This window comes from Dermacentor variabilis, chromosome 8 (genome assembly GCF_050947875.1).
Source record: "Dermacentor variabilis isolate Ectoservices chromosome 8, ASM5094787v1, whole genome shotgun sequence".
Taxonomy (NCBI): domain Eukaryota; kingdom Metazoa; phylum Arthropoda; class Arachnida; order Ixodida; family Ixodidae; genus Dermacentor; species Dermacentor variabilis.
The window spans coordinates 41,904,494-41,920,719 of record NC_134575.1 but is presented as its reverse complement, the minus strand read 5'-3'; the positions used below and the strand labels follow the sequence as shown (position 1 = coordinate 41,920,719).

The window sequence follows — 16,226 nt, the reverse complement described above, 5'->3', positions numbered from 1 at the left end:
CCCCGTCGTTCAGGTTCATTTCAGTCGCTCTAGTGCGAGTCGCGCGTCAGCAGCGATGAAGCTGTTAAAGATCCCAAAGCCGCGCTTGTTGCCAGACTGTAGAGCTACTAGGCTAAATCCGCAGCATTCGACCCCCAAAATCCGGATGCGAAAAATAGCTCGGCATTTTCCGTCCGTGGGGGTCGCGGACGACGTGCGGACGGCACAAATCGGTGACGCGTGGTCACGTGATGCGCCGTCCTTCGCGAAAAAGACGGATTTCGTCCGTCGTGTGGATCCACCATTAGGGACGACTGCAACCAGGCGTTGCGGCAAGTAACGGTGGGAGCTTCTGTCCGTGCTGTGTGATTGCGACGAGGGGGACCGCCGCCAGTAGCAGCGTGTCGCCTATTTCGTCTTTGCCGACATCGCGCAAGTGCAGCTCGCCGGACCGTCACAAGCGCCCGAAGTGCTGCGGTTTGCACAGCATCTTTTATTGTGATATGGGAGATCGCAACGGACAGAGACGACCAGATGCATACGAACGACTACCAGCGGGGAGTGACCTGTGCCATATTTCTCTTAACGTCTCAGGTAAGCATATCAGCTTTTGTTCCGAGTTTACAAACGGCGCGTACTCGGCCCTTCCGGTATGGCTACATTTTTCGCCACGTTTCTCTTGGCAGTTCACAGACGTTTCTTAGGCATGCGTGCGCGTATGTATGCGAAAATACTACTGACCGACGGAAGCCTCAGGAGAGCATCTGAAATTATTGCAAAGCTGTACTGCCAGGAGAAACACCGTTCTTAAGGACTTTAGTGACGAGTGGCCTGTCGCATCGAAAAATACGTAGAATATCAAGTACTGCGTAACTTGAAGTGTAGATACAATACTAGCGCCAGTGTGACTTTCGCATGGCGAAGACAGGTAGTCGAAAAGGCAGCTTGTGTATTCTGAAGATTTACTAGCGCTTTAGGTATATTACCGCGAATAATAAAAGCGCTACAACGCTGTACGGCAGTGTCAGGCGATGTGGCAGCACAGAAATTTTAAGAGCGGTAAAGCGGCTGCATGCACAAGCGAACAGACACAGCGCTTTAAAAGCGCTGAAAGAGAACAAATTTTTTGTGCATTTGGCTGTAAGTAGAAAACACATTAGCTCACAATCTAAGCCTATATATAATGTATTATTTTTACTTAATCTTTATTTTCACGGTTGTAAATATTTGAAAGCATGAATATGCTGCAACATTTATATAGTAAATCCTACTAGGCTTACAAAACCTGGCTGTGTTATGTGGTGAAATTGTAATATTGCTACTGGATTTTCTATTTTGAGTCCGGTGTTTTATCAAAAAGAGGGTCTTTTTATTTGTAGTCTTATGTTAGTGCAGATATTTGGCAAGCAGAAATGAGTTGATTGCAAAGTTGTATCTCCCGGTGAGCTGCATATGAACCCAAATTTATCCTGTCTTGGCTATTGCAATGTGCATATAACAATTTTAAGTATATACAGCCGTAGTTGGCTTAGTCGCTGTAGCGTATTTTGTAAAAGTAGAAGGCTATGATTATTTTACTGTTTTCATGCAGAAATACCTTTTTTTCTTGTACCAAGAAACGCTCACAGCATTGAATGAGATGAGATGAGGTGTGGTGTATTTTTCTACTAATAAAGGAAATTTCGTCTGCGGTGTATCAGAGATTAGTTTACTTTCTTTTACTAAACAATGCGTTGTCTCTTCTGCTACTGCTGCTGTTCTGTGTATTTTTGTAATCTTGAAATGTACTTTACTTTAGGTATTCAAGAAATGCCAACATCCAGAAGAAGACGCCATCTTATCCAGCACGTTATGGGTGAGACAGATCGTAGCAGGCACTTTTGCATATCTCATTAGCATATGATGCCATTTGTTGTAATTTTTGTGTCCACTTTCCTGTCTTTATGCATTTTACTATTATTGTGCAAAGGGTAACAGTTTTACATTTAGACAGAGTAATCGCCCAAAGGGGAGACATGGCTGGAAGAGACAACACACACAAGCCTCCTTTGTCCGTATCTCTACGTTGCGCAGTTACTCTGTTGTTATCTACCAACAAGCCCAAGTTCCTCATCAGCTACATTTACTAATGATCCGTTATTACAGTTTTATTGACATAACATTGAAAGTACAGAGGTGCACAGGAAGACAGAGACATGAACTGATGAAGAGCCGTTGAACAAGAATCGCTGGAGCCAATATTTCGACAGAGAAGATTTTTCTTCTCAAAACGTTGGCTCCAATAAATTTTCTTGTTCTATCACTATTTACAGTTAAAAGAAAGCATCATTGCTCTTGCTGAAGTATTATGCATTATGGCATAAAAATTTGCAGGGTGAAATATCAGGAATGTCAAAATTCTTGTATATTCCAGTGCTAGAGCGAAAACCAGGAAAACAAGATGTAGAGAATCACATTGTTATTTTTCACTGCCCAGTTTGGCCAGCTTCATTCCGAGCTTGCACTTTGTTGCATTAACGACCACTGGAATTCGTTAATTGAATTACCTTGGTGATTTACTTATATTAAAAGATTTTGAACTTGTATTAATGAAGCTTAACATAATGCATGTAAAAGAATTTACAATGACATTTTAAGGTGGCAGGGTTACAGTTGACTAGCAGGTCACTTGATGGTATGAGCTCAGGTTTAAACCGAGCTTCCATGCACAAACCAGTTACACATTTTTGTTTCATTGTTTGGATTTTCATAAACATAAGTACTGTTTCTTTTTGTCGGGCTTCTAGTTGTGTCGTAGGACCTAACTGTTTATCTTTATTTGTATTGGTAGCCATGTTACACAGACAGCTCAATTTTTATTGTAAATCGTGACATGGTAGGACTAAGAACATTTGTGCAAATTTGTTGCAGGTGCACTCTGGCGGCTCCTACCCCTGCGTCCTGCCACCACCCTGTCCTGACTACGTCCACTAGGTAGTTGGGAGCCTTTGGCGGCTTCTGTTACTGCATCCTGCCGCCACCATGTCCCGACTATGTCCACTAGGGAGTTGGCAGCCTTAGTGATGATGCCAGCAGGCTGACAGCCGACAGAAAAATTCAGGTAAATACCTGTAATTAAGCGGCGTCTTTTTGAGTGAAATGGCTTGTAGTCACTCAGCAATAACAGAAGTAACTTCGAAGCAGTTTAGACTCCCTGCTATCCGTGCAGGGATGCTCAAGTCCATGCATTTTGTCTTAGCCGCCAAGAGGCTATGTGTATTAGGCGAAATGCGATGCAAATTTTGAAACTACAAGAGACCACTTGTACAATTTTTTTCTTGCTTAACACAAAAACTACTTTGATAAAGCTTTACCAATTTAAAAACAATACAATGTACTCTCATACATGGTATTTGGCATAAATTTACTAGGGCTGCCTCAATGGTAAGTAGGCCGATAAACGTACGCCAAAACTGACTTCTTTTCCAAGTTCATCCTCCTCTCTCTGCACTGCTGCATAATGTATCTTTCTGATACCATTCTTGCACACAGGCCAAGTCCTAAACACATAGATTGCATAAATTTGCAGCTTTTGCTGTAGGTCACTTCTATGAAAATAAAGTTAATAAGCCATTTTGTCCATTTTAATAAACTGAGTCGTGGCAGTTAAGTTTTTGGTGTAAGGCCTCTCTTCATTGTCGTTAAAGATTCGGCCCTCTTAATGAAGGAACCGTATTTTTGGCTATGCCATTTTATGATGCATTCTTTGGTGCGTTACAGAAAATTTGACATAATGTTTATGCCAGTAAAAATTTTTTTTGCTTTAAGTATTGCGTGAAATTGAGATTTGTTCTATATTGAAGGGCCCTCAGTGTTCAAAATAAAATTCCAAGTGGTCGTGTGCCAGGTTGGAACAGCTGGCATGGAATAGCCTACCTACACAAATAGGGAGGGTCATGTACACTTTATGTTAATATGCTATTATTGATCCACAAAAGACAAAATGAAGGATTCCATCCTATAAGCAGCTCTTTGCATTCATTTCCACTTTTGCACATTTATATACCTTGAGTCTGGTGACTTGTGTCTGTTTTCGTCATCTGCTATGTGCAGAGGGTAAACTTCAGATTTGCCCTATGGTACAGAATATTTTGGGGCTAAATATATGGATCTGTGTTTTTCAGGTTGCCTCGAAATTTTACCCAAGCCATGCCGCACACTCGGGCCAGGCCTCGTGCAAACGACGTATAACCAGGTTCAACGCATCAGGGTCGAGGGAGTCCGGAGATCAAGGCAACCTGCTGTGCAACCAGCGTGCAACCTTTGGTGACCCCTCTACATGTGCTACCTATTTGACAGCTGTGCCTCACTTTCATCTATCCAAACAGCATCACCGACTGTGATCACTTATCGAACCATGGATGAGTGTTGGGGTGGAGTGATTTGAACAGACATTCTATTTGTCTCTTCGAATTCTTTGCAAATATTTCTGTTATTATAATTCATATGTGTCTTTAGTATCTAGTTTTTAATAGTTCCTTTCTCTTAGAATTCTCACCATCAGCTCCTGCTATTCTAATGTATACCTGCCTTTAAGCCCCGTTTCTCGTAGTTCTTTTGTACTTGTGGATGTAATTGATAGGTTCTTAATTCTTGTTGTACAGAAGGCTAAAATGCGAACTTACTGCATTTTTTCTTCCTTTGATAATCTACAGCACTGCAATGTGTTCAAGAAATGTAACATAACACAGGCTCTGGTGCAGGATAAATTTGAGAGCAATATAGAGCACTTATTTCAAGCACCCGTTATTTTTGAAAAACTCAAGGATATAGGAGCACAAGAAAGAATATATTGAACTAGAGAAACATAAATTCCCCTCATGAGTCTGGTAATAATGTGACTTCCTTTCACTGCAAAGATACTGGTACTCGCATACAAGGTTTGAAACATGAAAGCTATGATACCCTTGGCATTTCTCAGTGCTTATTTGCCACACTGACGAATGTCAAAGGCAGCTGCATAGGTTTCATGCACACATTGGTTGTATTACACCTTTTGAGTATTGCATTTCTCAAAAACATGGGTTTGCAACAGTGCTTTAAATAGCAGATGTATTTCCTAATTTTCAGAATTTGTTAGTGCAAGAGTAACGCTACAGATCATGTAAAAATAATTTTACAGACTATATGTCCATGGATGCATGCTTCTTCTGATGACGTAGCAGTGCCATGTGGTCGGGGAATGAATGTCTATTTCAGATTTAAATATTGGCTTCCAGGCCTGGGTTAGTCTCCTACACTTAGTATTCTAGGTCAGAGCCCAGTTAATATAGGAAAGTGAATTAAACTAGGAATTATAAACATCAAAAGATCTTGTTCGGGACACTAATGTAACAATCGGCAAGGTTCTTCGTGCATTCATTTCCACATTTGCGAGATTATATTTTGACTGGTTTCATTAATGCAAGAACAAATGTTTCTTTATTCTCATGCTAGAGTTGGCTGCCCCCATTCGCATACAACCCCTTTACAGCTTAAAGATTCAGTGTGTTAATAGGCTGTTTTTTTGGGGTTTGCGCCGTCAGTGTTAAGGGATGCAAACGGTGACATACAACAGAACGCAGAAAAATGTCTAAGGAATGCAAGCAGGGCATGGGGCTTTTTAGGCAGATGCGTGTGTGTGCTATATATAAAACTCCCTATGGTATGCCTCAAGGTATTTTGTAACCCTTTGGTAGAAACACTGACACCCACTTAAGGGGAAATGCTCCTCGAAACAACTTTTTAAATTATTTGTGCTAGAAATTTGAATGTACGGCCATTCATAGGGAGTTTTATGTAGATTTGAATTGTCATTGGTTTTTGTGTAGCTGGTGTTCTTTAGTTATGTCCTACATAGTGGCAATATATTTTTATGGGCACTTGTTTATAAAAGTTTCACAAATAGTTTCATGCTGTATCTTATTTAGCTAGTTGTATACCGCAAAGTGGCGACACCTATCCAAACAGCTTGTACAATTTCTGGAACTATGCAAAAAATATTAGGCCACTTTAAATAATTTTTGCAGATTGCAATTTCAATTAGATATTGGTGTTCTGCTTATCTTGAAGAGTATGTACGCGAAATTTAATTTGTGTAGGACAATTATAAGTGCACAAGCTCATTCTCATGCTATTGTGTGAAAAAATTATTGAAGTATTCTCAATAATTTTTTTTCAGAGTACATGAGAGGTATGCAAGATTAGTATGCAGGCCTGCCTGCCTACTAATCTTGCATACTTCTAGTAACTTTACGTGCTGTTTGAATAGATATCGGCACCTTGCAGTCTACAGGGAGTTGAGTTAACTGCAGCACACTGCTTTTTGTGAAAATTTAATACACAAGAAAGTGCCTGCAAATATGACTATATTTTGCTGTTGTGTAGGACATAACTCAAGAAGCAGCTAAACAGAAGCTAATGGAATATATGAAATCTGCATGAAGCACTCTACAATTGGGTCTCTTTTCAAACCTCTAGTGCAAATAATAAAAATATTTCGAGTAATATTCAATCAGCAAAACGTTCCCGTTGCTACAGTGACCTACAACATAGCGATGCAAAGCTTAAGGCAAGTCCTCTTGTCGAAGTGATTCTGGGCTGTCTTCCCAAGGGCTTCTGTTAAAGACGGTGAATTTTCCTGCATTTACCAGAAGTGCAATACTAAAATGTTTGTGAATGTGCGATTGGTATTGGCACACTAACAGAAAAAAAGACAGCTCTGTGAAATGTAGACTTGAGACGTGACCTTGTTGGACATTTATATTTTGACTCCATGTATTTATGTTGTGTTTTGTACTGAGTGTTTCAGCGGTGACTGCCACTAATTATTGAACATAGCTGCTTCATGAAAGTGCGACAATTTTCACTACCAGAAATTTATAGCAGTGGCAGGCATTAAAATTACAGTACTCCATAACGTCTACTTTGTAAGAACTCGGACTAGCACCAGTTCTGAGATACATATACCCAAAAAGTAATGATCAAATAGATTTCTCTTCCACACAGAATCGTCACACAAGGCTTACAGAAGGCTTTTTGGCAAAGTAATATCTGAAAGAGCAAAGCATGTTCCACCAAGTATGGTGACAAATATTTCAGAGCTGCCAGTCTGAGGACTCCTACAAGCTAACAATACCTTCAGCACTGACTGGCTTCAATAATGGGATGTCAGCGTTTTGCTGAAGTTAATGAAACTTCAAATATTGTGATCTTGTTTAAGAAGACATTTGAAATTAACGTGCAGTTCTAATCCCTGTCGCTTTTGTAAATATTTGCCAATTATTTTTTCAGGCTACAATTTTTGATAATAATGGTATTCATTGCAGAAAGAGCTATTACATGGCATTTAATAAAAAAGGTACTGGTCGTTGTAGATTTTCGGTCTTCAGCATTTGTTCTGTTCCACAGCTGTTTCTTGAAATCTTAAATGATGTACCCATCTCTTTGTTAGCGATAAACAGGGAAATCTGTCAGTATGTCTTGTTTAAAATGGAGCTGATCAACCCAATAGTTAGGCTATTCGCTAATTATAAATTACAACGATAATAGTACAGGTCCATAAAAACAGACTGATGCTGAATAACAGCTGTGCCCAGCTACATCCACGCAGCTGTGCCACACAATGTGCATGTGTTCAGAAGAGCTAAATTCCCCAGAGAGAAAGCAGCAGTAACTCATTTTTCGTCATCTTGTACAAGCAGATTATGCGCTAGATGTAATTTATGCTCAGTAAATACATTAAGTCAGTCATGTGAGGTGTCTCACTTTAGGTTGCAAGTTGGAACTTCTTGCAATCTTGCTTGTTTTTATTTTGTTTCCTTTGTGAGCATGAGTGACTTAGTTGCCTTGGCACATATTGTCAAAAGTGTTTCTTCATCCATGGGAATTACAAAATTTCAATTACACATAATATTCCCAGTTACTGATATGGTAGACTTCGAGCTTAATTCTCTTATTTTTCATATGTTTATCTACCACGTAGTTTTATCATTCATTGAAACATATCCATGCAATGCACAGTGGCAACCCAAATTATAAATATCTGTTGCTTTCTACCTTGCTCTACAACATTATGAAGATACAAAGCAAAACTAAGTTTGCAATTGTCCCCCATAACCAGAGTTTCGCTTAGAATTTGAAAAACAATATTGACATCCTGCTATGGTGTGAGAGTTGCTTTGGGCACCAAGTGAACTGCGTAGCACCTGTGCTAGAGTGCACAACAAAGCAGAAAATCTCACCAGATTGGAATGGCAGTGGTAAGTTAAGAACAGATGTTTTATTTCACGCACCATTAATGTGGCTTATCATCTGCTCCTGTTTTGTTTTGTGGGAACGCATACATTGAGAAGACAATTTTTTGCACCAATCTTACCTTAGCGGGACACCAGAGAAAGGTAGAAATCAAGAACAGGTATTCACACTTTGTTGCCCACAGTGTATTATCTGGATGTGTTTCACTCTACAAAAGACTACTGTGGTAGGTAATCATAAAGACAAAAAAATTAAAAGAGGTATGTGTCAGTCATCCTTCCATGACTTCCAGTGTTTATAGAAACACTTCTTTCTGTATATGTGCCAAGCTGTAGGGAGGCTTTATGTTACTCAGTCATGCTTTCCAAGTTAAAAATCTGAATAAGGACAATCACAAAAACATTGTATGAGTGATTTGTAAATGTGGCACCTAATGTAACTTATTTACGTGTGTGCTGAGGGTAGATTACAGCCAGTGCATAATCTGCTCTTACAGGATAGCTTGTGATGAGTAAAAGAAGCCTTCCTCACATCTTCCTCTTTCTTTTGGACATTGGTGCACCATGTGTATTGCTACAGCTGCATGCATGCAGCTGGGTATAGTTTGTTTATGTGTTCTGCTTCCTCCCTTGTCCTCATTATTCATGTGCAATCTTTGCCGTAACAAAATACAGCTACCTGTGCTACATATTTTGTCAGCGTGTTTGCAATATGGCAGGTTTTGTATTAGTGGGTATTGCAATCTGTGAAATTGTCTGTGTCAGCCATTATACTTCGTCTTGCAAAAGTATGTTTGTCAACATAAATAAACAATTAGTATAAATTTTGCTGTATTTATTTTTGTAATATCTGTTGTGAAGCTTTTATACACTGTTGCACGTGGTATGACAGAATAAAATTGATGCACAACTTTTTAATGTGGTATTTTTCAGATCAATTTTCAACTGCCACTAACACGCACAAGTTGTGGGGGAAAAGTGCCAACAAGAGTACCATAAGGTAAGACAGCTGTTCTTACTGTTAGATTGGATTATCAATTGCCGACCAGTTGTTTTCAGCAAGCATAGTGTAACGCATAGATTATGTAATCTAAGTTGGAATATTGTTTATTGCACTTGATTATCTGGGTCTCCTTTGTACATAAGTGCGGCCTTTTTTATTTGTTATGTGTAGCTTACTTGCTTAATATGTTAAATTGTAAGTTCTAAATAAAAACACGTCTCGAAGAACAGTGAAGTAGCTTTGACTTATAAATGTTTTGACATTAGAGACTTGTGCAGTGCTTAATTGAACTTCTACATGAGTTACCTAATATTTTGGGGTCTCATTATGGTTCTGAGTTGCATTGCAGTGTCATGCATATGCACCTGCAGGCTACATATTGGATGTTTATTTAAGGCTGTTTTGCTTGGTTGGCTATTGATTCCAGTTTAATAGTAATGAGAACTGTCTTGCTTTCATGGTGATTCTGTGCTGACTAATACATTTGAATTTTCCAGAAGACAACAAAGGGTGATGAAATGTTAACTTATTGTTGCTAACCTGCCACGTCCTTTTTGGCAAGTTTGCTATGGGTTCTTATACGTTGTCTTTTCACAGTAGTCATCTTGAGAACTAGCCGTAGTCGTGTGTACTTACAGCAAAAGTTGGTGACACATTTTGAAAAGCGGCTCGACACTGCCATCCGATAGTCAAACGACTTACATGGATTAGTTATTTTACTCTATTTGCAAGAGTCCTGCACCACACACTAAGGGTAACTTGACACACACTGCTGGAGTCGTCAGACTCATCACGACTAGTTGCCCGAATCCTTGAGCAGTGGTCATGTGACCCTTTATCTTGACTCGTCTGACTCATGCAGAATAGTTAACGGGACTCCCTCAGCAGTAGTCGTGTAACCCTTTTGAGAAGGTTAGGAGACTACTACAAGAGAGTGTGCATGACTATTGTGTGCGGAGTCACGTAACCACCTTGTATCGAGCACAGATAGTCTCGGGACTCTCTGCCGAAAGAGAGTTCGGGTGTCTCCCACAAAGTGTGTCGTATACGTGGCGAGTCCAGACTCTCCGAAAAGAGTAAGCGGTACTCTTTTTTTTCTTAGTGTGTGGTGTTCGTTAGAGATGATATAGGAATTAGCGCCAATTAGATTTTTTTCGTTTATTAGATTTAAAAGTGGAGAGGCTGTACTTCACAAGGGCGGCAACGTCCACAATGTTATTTGCCTGTAGTAACTGTTTAGCTTTGGCGGTGTGTGGACTCGACGTGATTATCATAATTGCCTCGGTCTGGATAGTTTGTAGCGGTTTTAAGTGGACAGTGTACGCGTTACCCTTGGATGTTATCCAGTGCAAAAACGCGAAATGGGCATAAAAGTGCACAAACGCGAAGTTGAGGACGAGCAGCACAGGCCGTAAAGAGAATGGACGTGCACTAATGAGAATGCGTATTCCATGCGATAACTTCTTTTTGATATCAGTTATGCGGCGTTGAAATTTAAGTTACAGTCAATGATAACACTTAAGCATGTATTCTTCTCTTGCTGATAATAAATAGTTACCAATGGAAATGGGCGGGATTCATAGTGAAGATTTATTTTGGGACAAAAATGAAATAAATCTAGTTTTATTGGGATTCATGATATATCTATTCATTTTGCACCATTCTAACATGTTATTAAGATCACTATTAAGCCTGCTTACTACCACTGACAGACATTCACCGGAATTAATAATTGTTCTGTCATCGGCATATAGAAAACCCTGAGGTAATGTGAGGCAGTTAAATATAGGTCATTAATATAAATTCAGAAAATTAACGGGCCAAGAGTGGATCGTTCTGGTATGCCTAAATTAATCATTTTGGGTTTAGCATAAGCATAGGAAACACTAACACCGGATGTCTTACTCGTAGGTACTTGCGTAATTGGTGGAAAAGAGGGCCTGTTATACCTACTGAATCTATTCTAATATTAAGAATCTCGTGGTCAATGCAGAGTGGTAAAAATAAACAGGTTACAGCAAGACGAGTGCTACGGTAAGCCTCTGATTAGGTAGCAGCCCCTGAGTTTGGTTTAGCGTGTCGTAGGCGCTAAAACAGGAAGTAGTGACGTGTGCGTGAGCATCAAGAACCAAATTCAAACCACACGTCACCATGACGTTCAGTGGGCGGAGCGTTGCAGGCCGGGCTCCGTTCTGCGGTAGGCGGGGTCCCGCTGCGCTGTAGGCGGTACATCTCGGAGGGGGTAAACTACCATCTCTGAATGCATTAACTGTGGCTTCTATTGAACGCATCGAAATACCTTTCGCTTGAAAATATTTCTAAAGTCGGCTCCTTTCAATTAAAACGCGTAGCAAGATTTCGTTAAAAAGCACTACAGGACCTCTTTAATAGTCTATGTCACATGGTGGATAGGTACATGATTTCGTTGCGCTGTAGCGATTGCAGAGGCACGCTGACCAAATATTCCCTGCTTTATGAATGACGAAGTCTTCAAAAATTTGACGTTGGCACTCTTCAGCGTATTTACCTAAAACTGAATTACGTTTGTTGCACTGTCCGATAGATGACTGCTAACGATAGATGACCCCGCGAGCTGCGCCTCGACGGAGCAGAGCGGGCGAAAGCGGACACCTGCCACTGCTGCTGCTGCGCTGGCGAGCTAGGTGTTGCGTGGGGGGAGAGGGCACCGCCTTGACGCCACGTTACCCTCGCTTCCGGTCTCGCCACGAGCGCTGCTCGACGGAGTAGAACGAGCGAAAGGGTACACCTACTATCACGCCAGCGCGCCAGGTGCTGCGTGAGGGGAGAGGGCGTGACCGCGACGCCACGTCAGCCTCACTCTCTCTCTGTCTCTCGGCACAAGCACTTCTCGATGGAGGAGTGCCAACGCCTCCTAGGTGGCACTGGGTGTGCGGGCGAAAGGGCACACCTGCTGCGGCGATAGCAGGCCAGGTGTAGCGTGAAGGGTGTGAGCATCACCGCGATGGTGAAACCGATGGCCACCTCCGCGTTGATACCATGCGGCGTTGGCATTGCAGGCTGCTGCTGCTTGCTGGTTCGGGTGGCACGTACTCGTATGATACACTACTCGCAGCGCTAATCTCGAAGGACCGCTCAGCGTCGTTTATTTGGACATTTGGCGCTTTTGCATTCACAACTCATAAGTGCTTAGGTGTTCTCGGATTCTCCTGTATCTTACGGGTGCACTTTTAAATAGGGAAGCAACTCTTGCATAATTGGTAGAAGGATCAGTATTACCGAATCTAAAGTTTCCTGCAACGCCCTACAGTGTTGTCCTTGAAGGTTTTACCGCAAGTTTAATATTTCTAAGCTGGTTTATGCATCTTTCTATTTATGTCGATAGATTGCTTGCTCATAAACTGCGATGGGCTCCATAAAATGGCAAACGGCATGCTTCTGAGAAGTATTTCCTGTTCTGATAGTTGGTGAAAAATTACGATTTGCTACTTGTCACGTTGTCCTAAAGCGTCCACAAATAGTTAGCAATCTCAGCTAACTGTTAGACGGCATACACTGCATATGCATGTCTATGTTTGACACGGATGTTAACTACTTCAGACGAATAAAGTACATTCGGGAGGACATTACCATCTTGCGGGTAAACGAAAACAAAAGCCTGGTTGCACGCGCTCAGCTGGCTGTTGCTGTATCTGGCGACATCAATCATAAATCAAAAACAATCATAAATGCTTGTTTTTTTACGGCACAGCCGCATGATAGATATATAAGTTGCTTGATAAACTTTTGGGAGTATGTTACTGGTGCACTCACTCTGGCCTTGACTGAACGCCCAGTAAACGATTGCAAGCAGAAAAGAGGACAAATGAAGGTGCATTTTCGTTGACTTTCAGCTAGCCTGAAATAAAGAAGAAATATGAACTCACAATTGCAAAAAAATTTGATGGCTCTCCCGCAATCGAGAGTAGATGTAAGCATGGAATGGCAACCGGCAAAGCAGATTGGTTGGAGATGATAACAGCCACAACCTTGCAATGGGTACAGTGCATGTTCGCAACCATGTCCGCAACGTCGCACCCCGCCACACCGCATTACGCCACTATGTACACTGGTCCATATGGACGCTGCCCAGCTAAAGGAAAGCCGGCTGAAGGCGGCACGACAGGCAGCGAAAGACGCCAGGGAGATAAAGTGCACTGCCCAGCTAGAAAAAGAAAAGCGTCTGAAGGAAACGCTACGCAGCGTGGCGCCATCTCTCGAGGCGACGCAGAACTCGCGCCGCGGAATGCACGGACCGCTCGCACGCACGAAGGTAACGCACGCGCGAAGGTAACTGCGAGTACTGCTGAAGCTAACATACGGCTAGGTGAGGCTTAGCTTCCCGACTACAGGCTTTAACAAATATGGCGGGCTTGCAGCGTCACGTGAATACTATAACTGCTTGTATAAAGCCAACGAGTCCTAACTGAGAAGTAAATAAAGCGTAAAATTATACTCGAGTGCCCTGAAACAACTCAAAACAAAAATTTTCACCATTGATATCCTACCTGACGCGCTGTTTTATTCAGGAACACTTATCGATTTCACTGTTTTGCAATGGAAGAGTTACAAGAATTTAATCATGGGGTTTAACGTGCCAAAATCACTCTCTGATTACGAGGCATACCGTAGTGAGCGACTCTGGAATAATTCGGACCATCTGCGGTTTTTTAACGTGCAGCTAAATGTAAGTACACGGGGGTTTTGGCATTTTGCCCGCATCGAAAGGCCGCCGCCATGGCCGGGATTCGGCCCCGCGACCTCGTGCTTAGCAGCCCAGCACCATAGCCACTAAGCAACCGCGGCGGGCGGAAAAGTTCCCGAGCTATATATGTGAACCGTTGCGGTGTTGCTTCGATGAATCAGGCGACTTGTAATATACATTCACGCCATGAATATTAGTAGCGCCGCTATAGTGAGATGTTTACTTCAGACGAATGAAATACATTCGGGAGCACATTACCATCAAGCGGGTAAACGAAAACAAAAGCCTGGTTGCACGCGCTCGGCTGGCTGTTGCTGTACCTGGGAAGCGTCTTCCGCAGACGTTTTGAAACAGCGTGACCCAAGTTTAGCGCGTCGGTACATCAGTGCATACCTTTTATTCTTTCTCAGTGAAACTTAAAAAAGTATGCTCTCTTAGTCACAAGGACTACAGCGATAAAAAGACTGATCGCTAAGGTATAATGATTCTGCTAGGCTTGTCGTTTACGGTCTTCAAGAAAAAAAAATGTGTTCTCTAAAGTGGTAATAAAATCCAATTACACATGCACTACACATTTAGCAGCAGGTGAGCTTCGTTGCTTGCCATTCATGGCACAGAAGAGCGTCACTTGTACATCATGCCCTAACTGTTGATGAATGAAAGAAGATGCGTACCTTTCCTTTCCCAAACGGTAGGCGCGATGACACTGACTAGTCTGCGGTTAGTCTCCTAGACACCGCATATAAGAGACAATTCTCTGCAGGCCGTGGGCAGTCCTATCACGTGACTAGTGCCTCCTTGTCTCGCTTTTTAAGGTTAGTGTCCCGTTGTCTTCAATGACGTTTCAAAAGAAAGGTCAAGGGACACATGCAGTGCAGCTGGGATAGCTGCTATGGGAATTTCATTGTCGGAGCTTTATTAAACGACATCGAGCTCCATCACTTCGTGAAATGCATCGCTCTCTGCCAAAACTTGCACGTTACGTTTTTTTTCCGTGCCGCGCAACGCTCATCAATAAAGTGACGAGCTTTATCAGCGGACACTTGAGGGCATTCTACCACATTTGAACTTAAAGGGGCCATGAATGAAAGAAATGGGCATGGGCAGGACGTGTAATGAGGAAGGAAGATAACCGATGGTCATTAAGGGTTACGGACTGAATTCCAAGGGAAGGGAAGCGTAGCAGGGGGCGGCAGAAAGTTAGATGGGCGGATGAGATTAAGAAGTTTGCAGGGACAACATGGCCACAATTAGTACATGACCGGGATAGTTAGAGAAGTATGGGAGAGGCATATTGCCCTGCAGTGGGCGTAACCAGGCTGATGATGATGATGAATGACATCAAACTTTTACGCCTGAATTGTTCATTGCATGTTGAAGCGGACGCGTCGCACAGCAAGCGTGAAAAAATTGGCACGCATTCGGTGCCGTGGCAAATTTGTTTGAATTTTTTATGTAGAAGTTTAACCATAATGCAGTTTGGTGGAACTGAATGGTGACGACATGAAATGACACTACCTGAAACGGCTCCCTCTGGTAACAGAAGCGGATCTCGAAGGCTACGCTGTTTTATACTTGAAACACCAAAAGCGATTGTAGGAACTATGTGAACACGTCATGGATGCTATGCGCCTTTTTTTCCATGTACGTCCCAGCGCGTTTAGACAGTTTGCTGCCGGTTTTTTTTTTATCGCGCGAGTGAAGGAATTGTGGTCACAATTCAATGAGCGACTCTTTAGGCAGTGGCAGTTGCGGCGGTCTGAACAGCATCTAATTCTCCTGGAATTCAATTCATTTCAGTTTATTTTTCGTTGATAATAATTTGTACAGAAGCACTGTTGGGCCAGTAGCCGAAGGCTAGTGTAGGTCCATAGTCATATATGTAGCAGCAGCAACAAAGACAAGCGCATATCTAGTCATTAGTGATACACTCTAATACAGTTAGGTGGATACAGAAAATTAAAAACAATAATAAAAAAAGAAAACAGTGCATATCAACCACTAGTAATAAAACAGAACTGTTAGGAGAATACATACACAGAAGAAGACAAAAAATAAATAATATATTATACGTAGAAGTAGCATATTTGCAAAGGTCTGTGCTCAAGTGTTTAGGCTTTCTGAATAGATTCAAGAAGGAATAATCTGGCACGGTATGAAACAAGTGGAGAACCAGACTTACGGAAAATCACGTACTTTTTGATAGGTATAGCTTTTGTACAGCAGACACGAAATTGTTGGCTATTTT

General features: G+C 41.9%; 1 protein-coding gene across 8 annotated transcripts in view; it reads right to left on the bottom strand.

Moving 5' to 3' along the window:
- LOC142590132 (uncharacterized) overlaps positions 1-16,226 on the bottom strand; it is a 62,286-nt gene that overhangs the window by 28,839 nt on the left and 17,221 nt on the right. For 2 of the 8 annotated variants that reach the window (XM_075702009.1, XM_075702010.1), the window contains exon 2: positions 13,048-13,132. The exons of 5 other annotated variants lie outside the window; for them this stretch is intronic. In XM_075702009.1, coding sequence (XP_075558124.1) covers positions 13,048-13,111 — 64 coding nt within the window. In that variant the 5' untranslated portion in view covers positions 13,112-13,132. Of the gene's footprint in view, positions 1-13,047; positions 13,133-14,652; positions 14,713-16,226 lie in introns of those variants that run through there. One more of the 8 variants, XM_075702008.1, reaches the window with a different exon arrangement.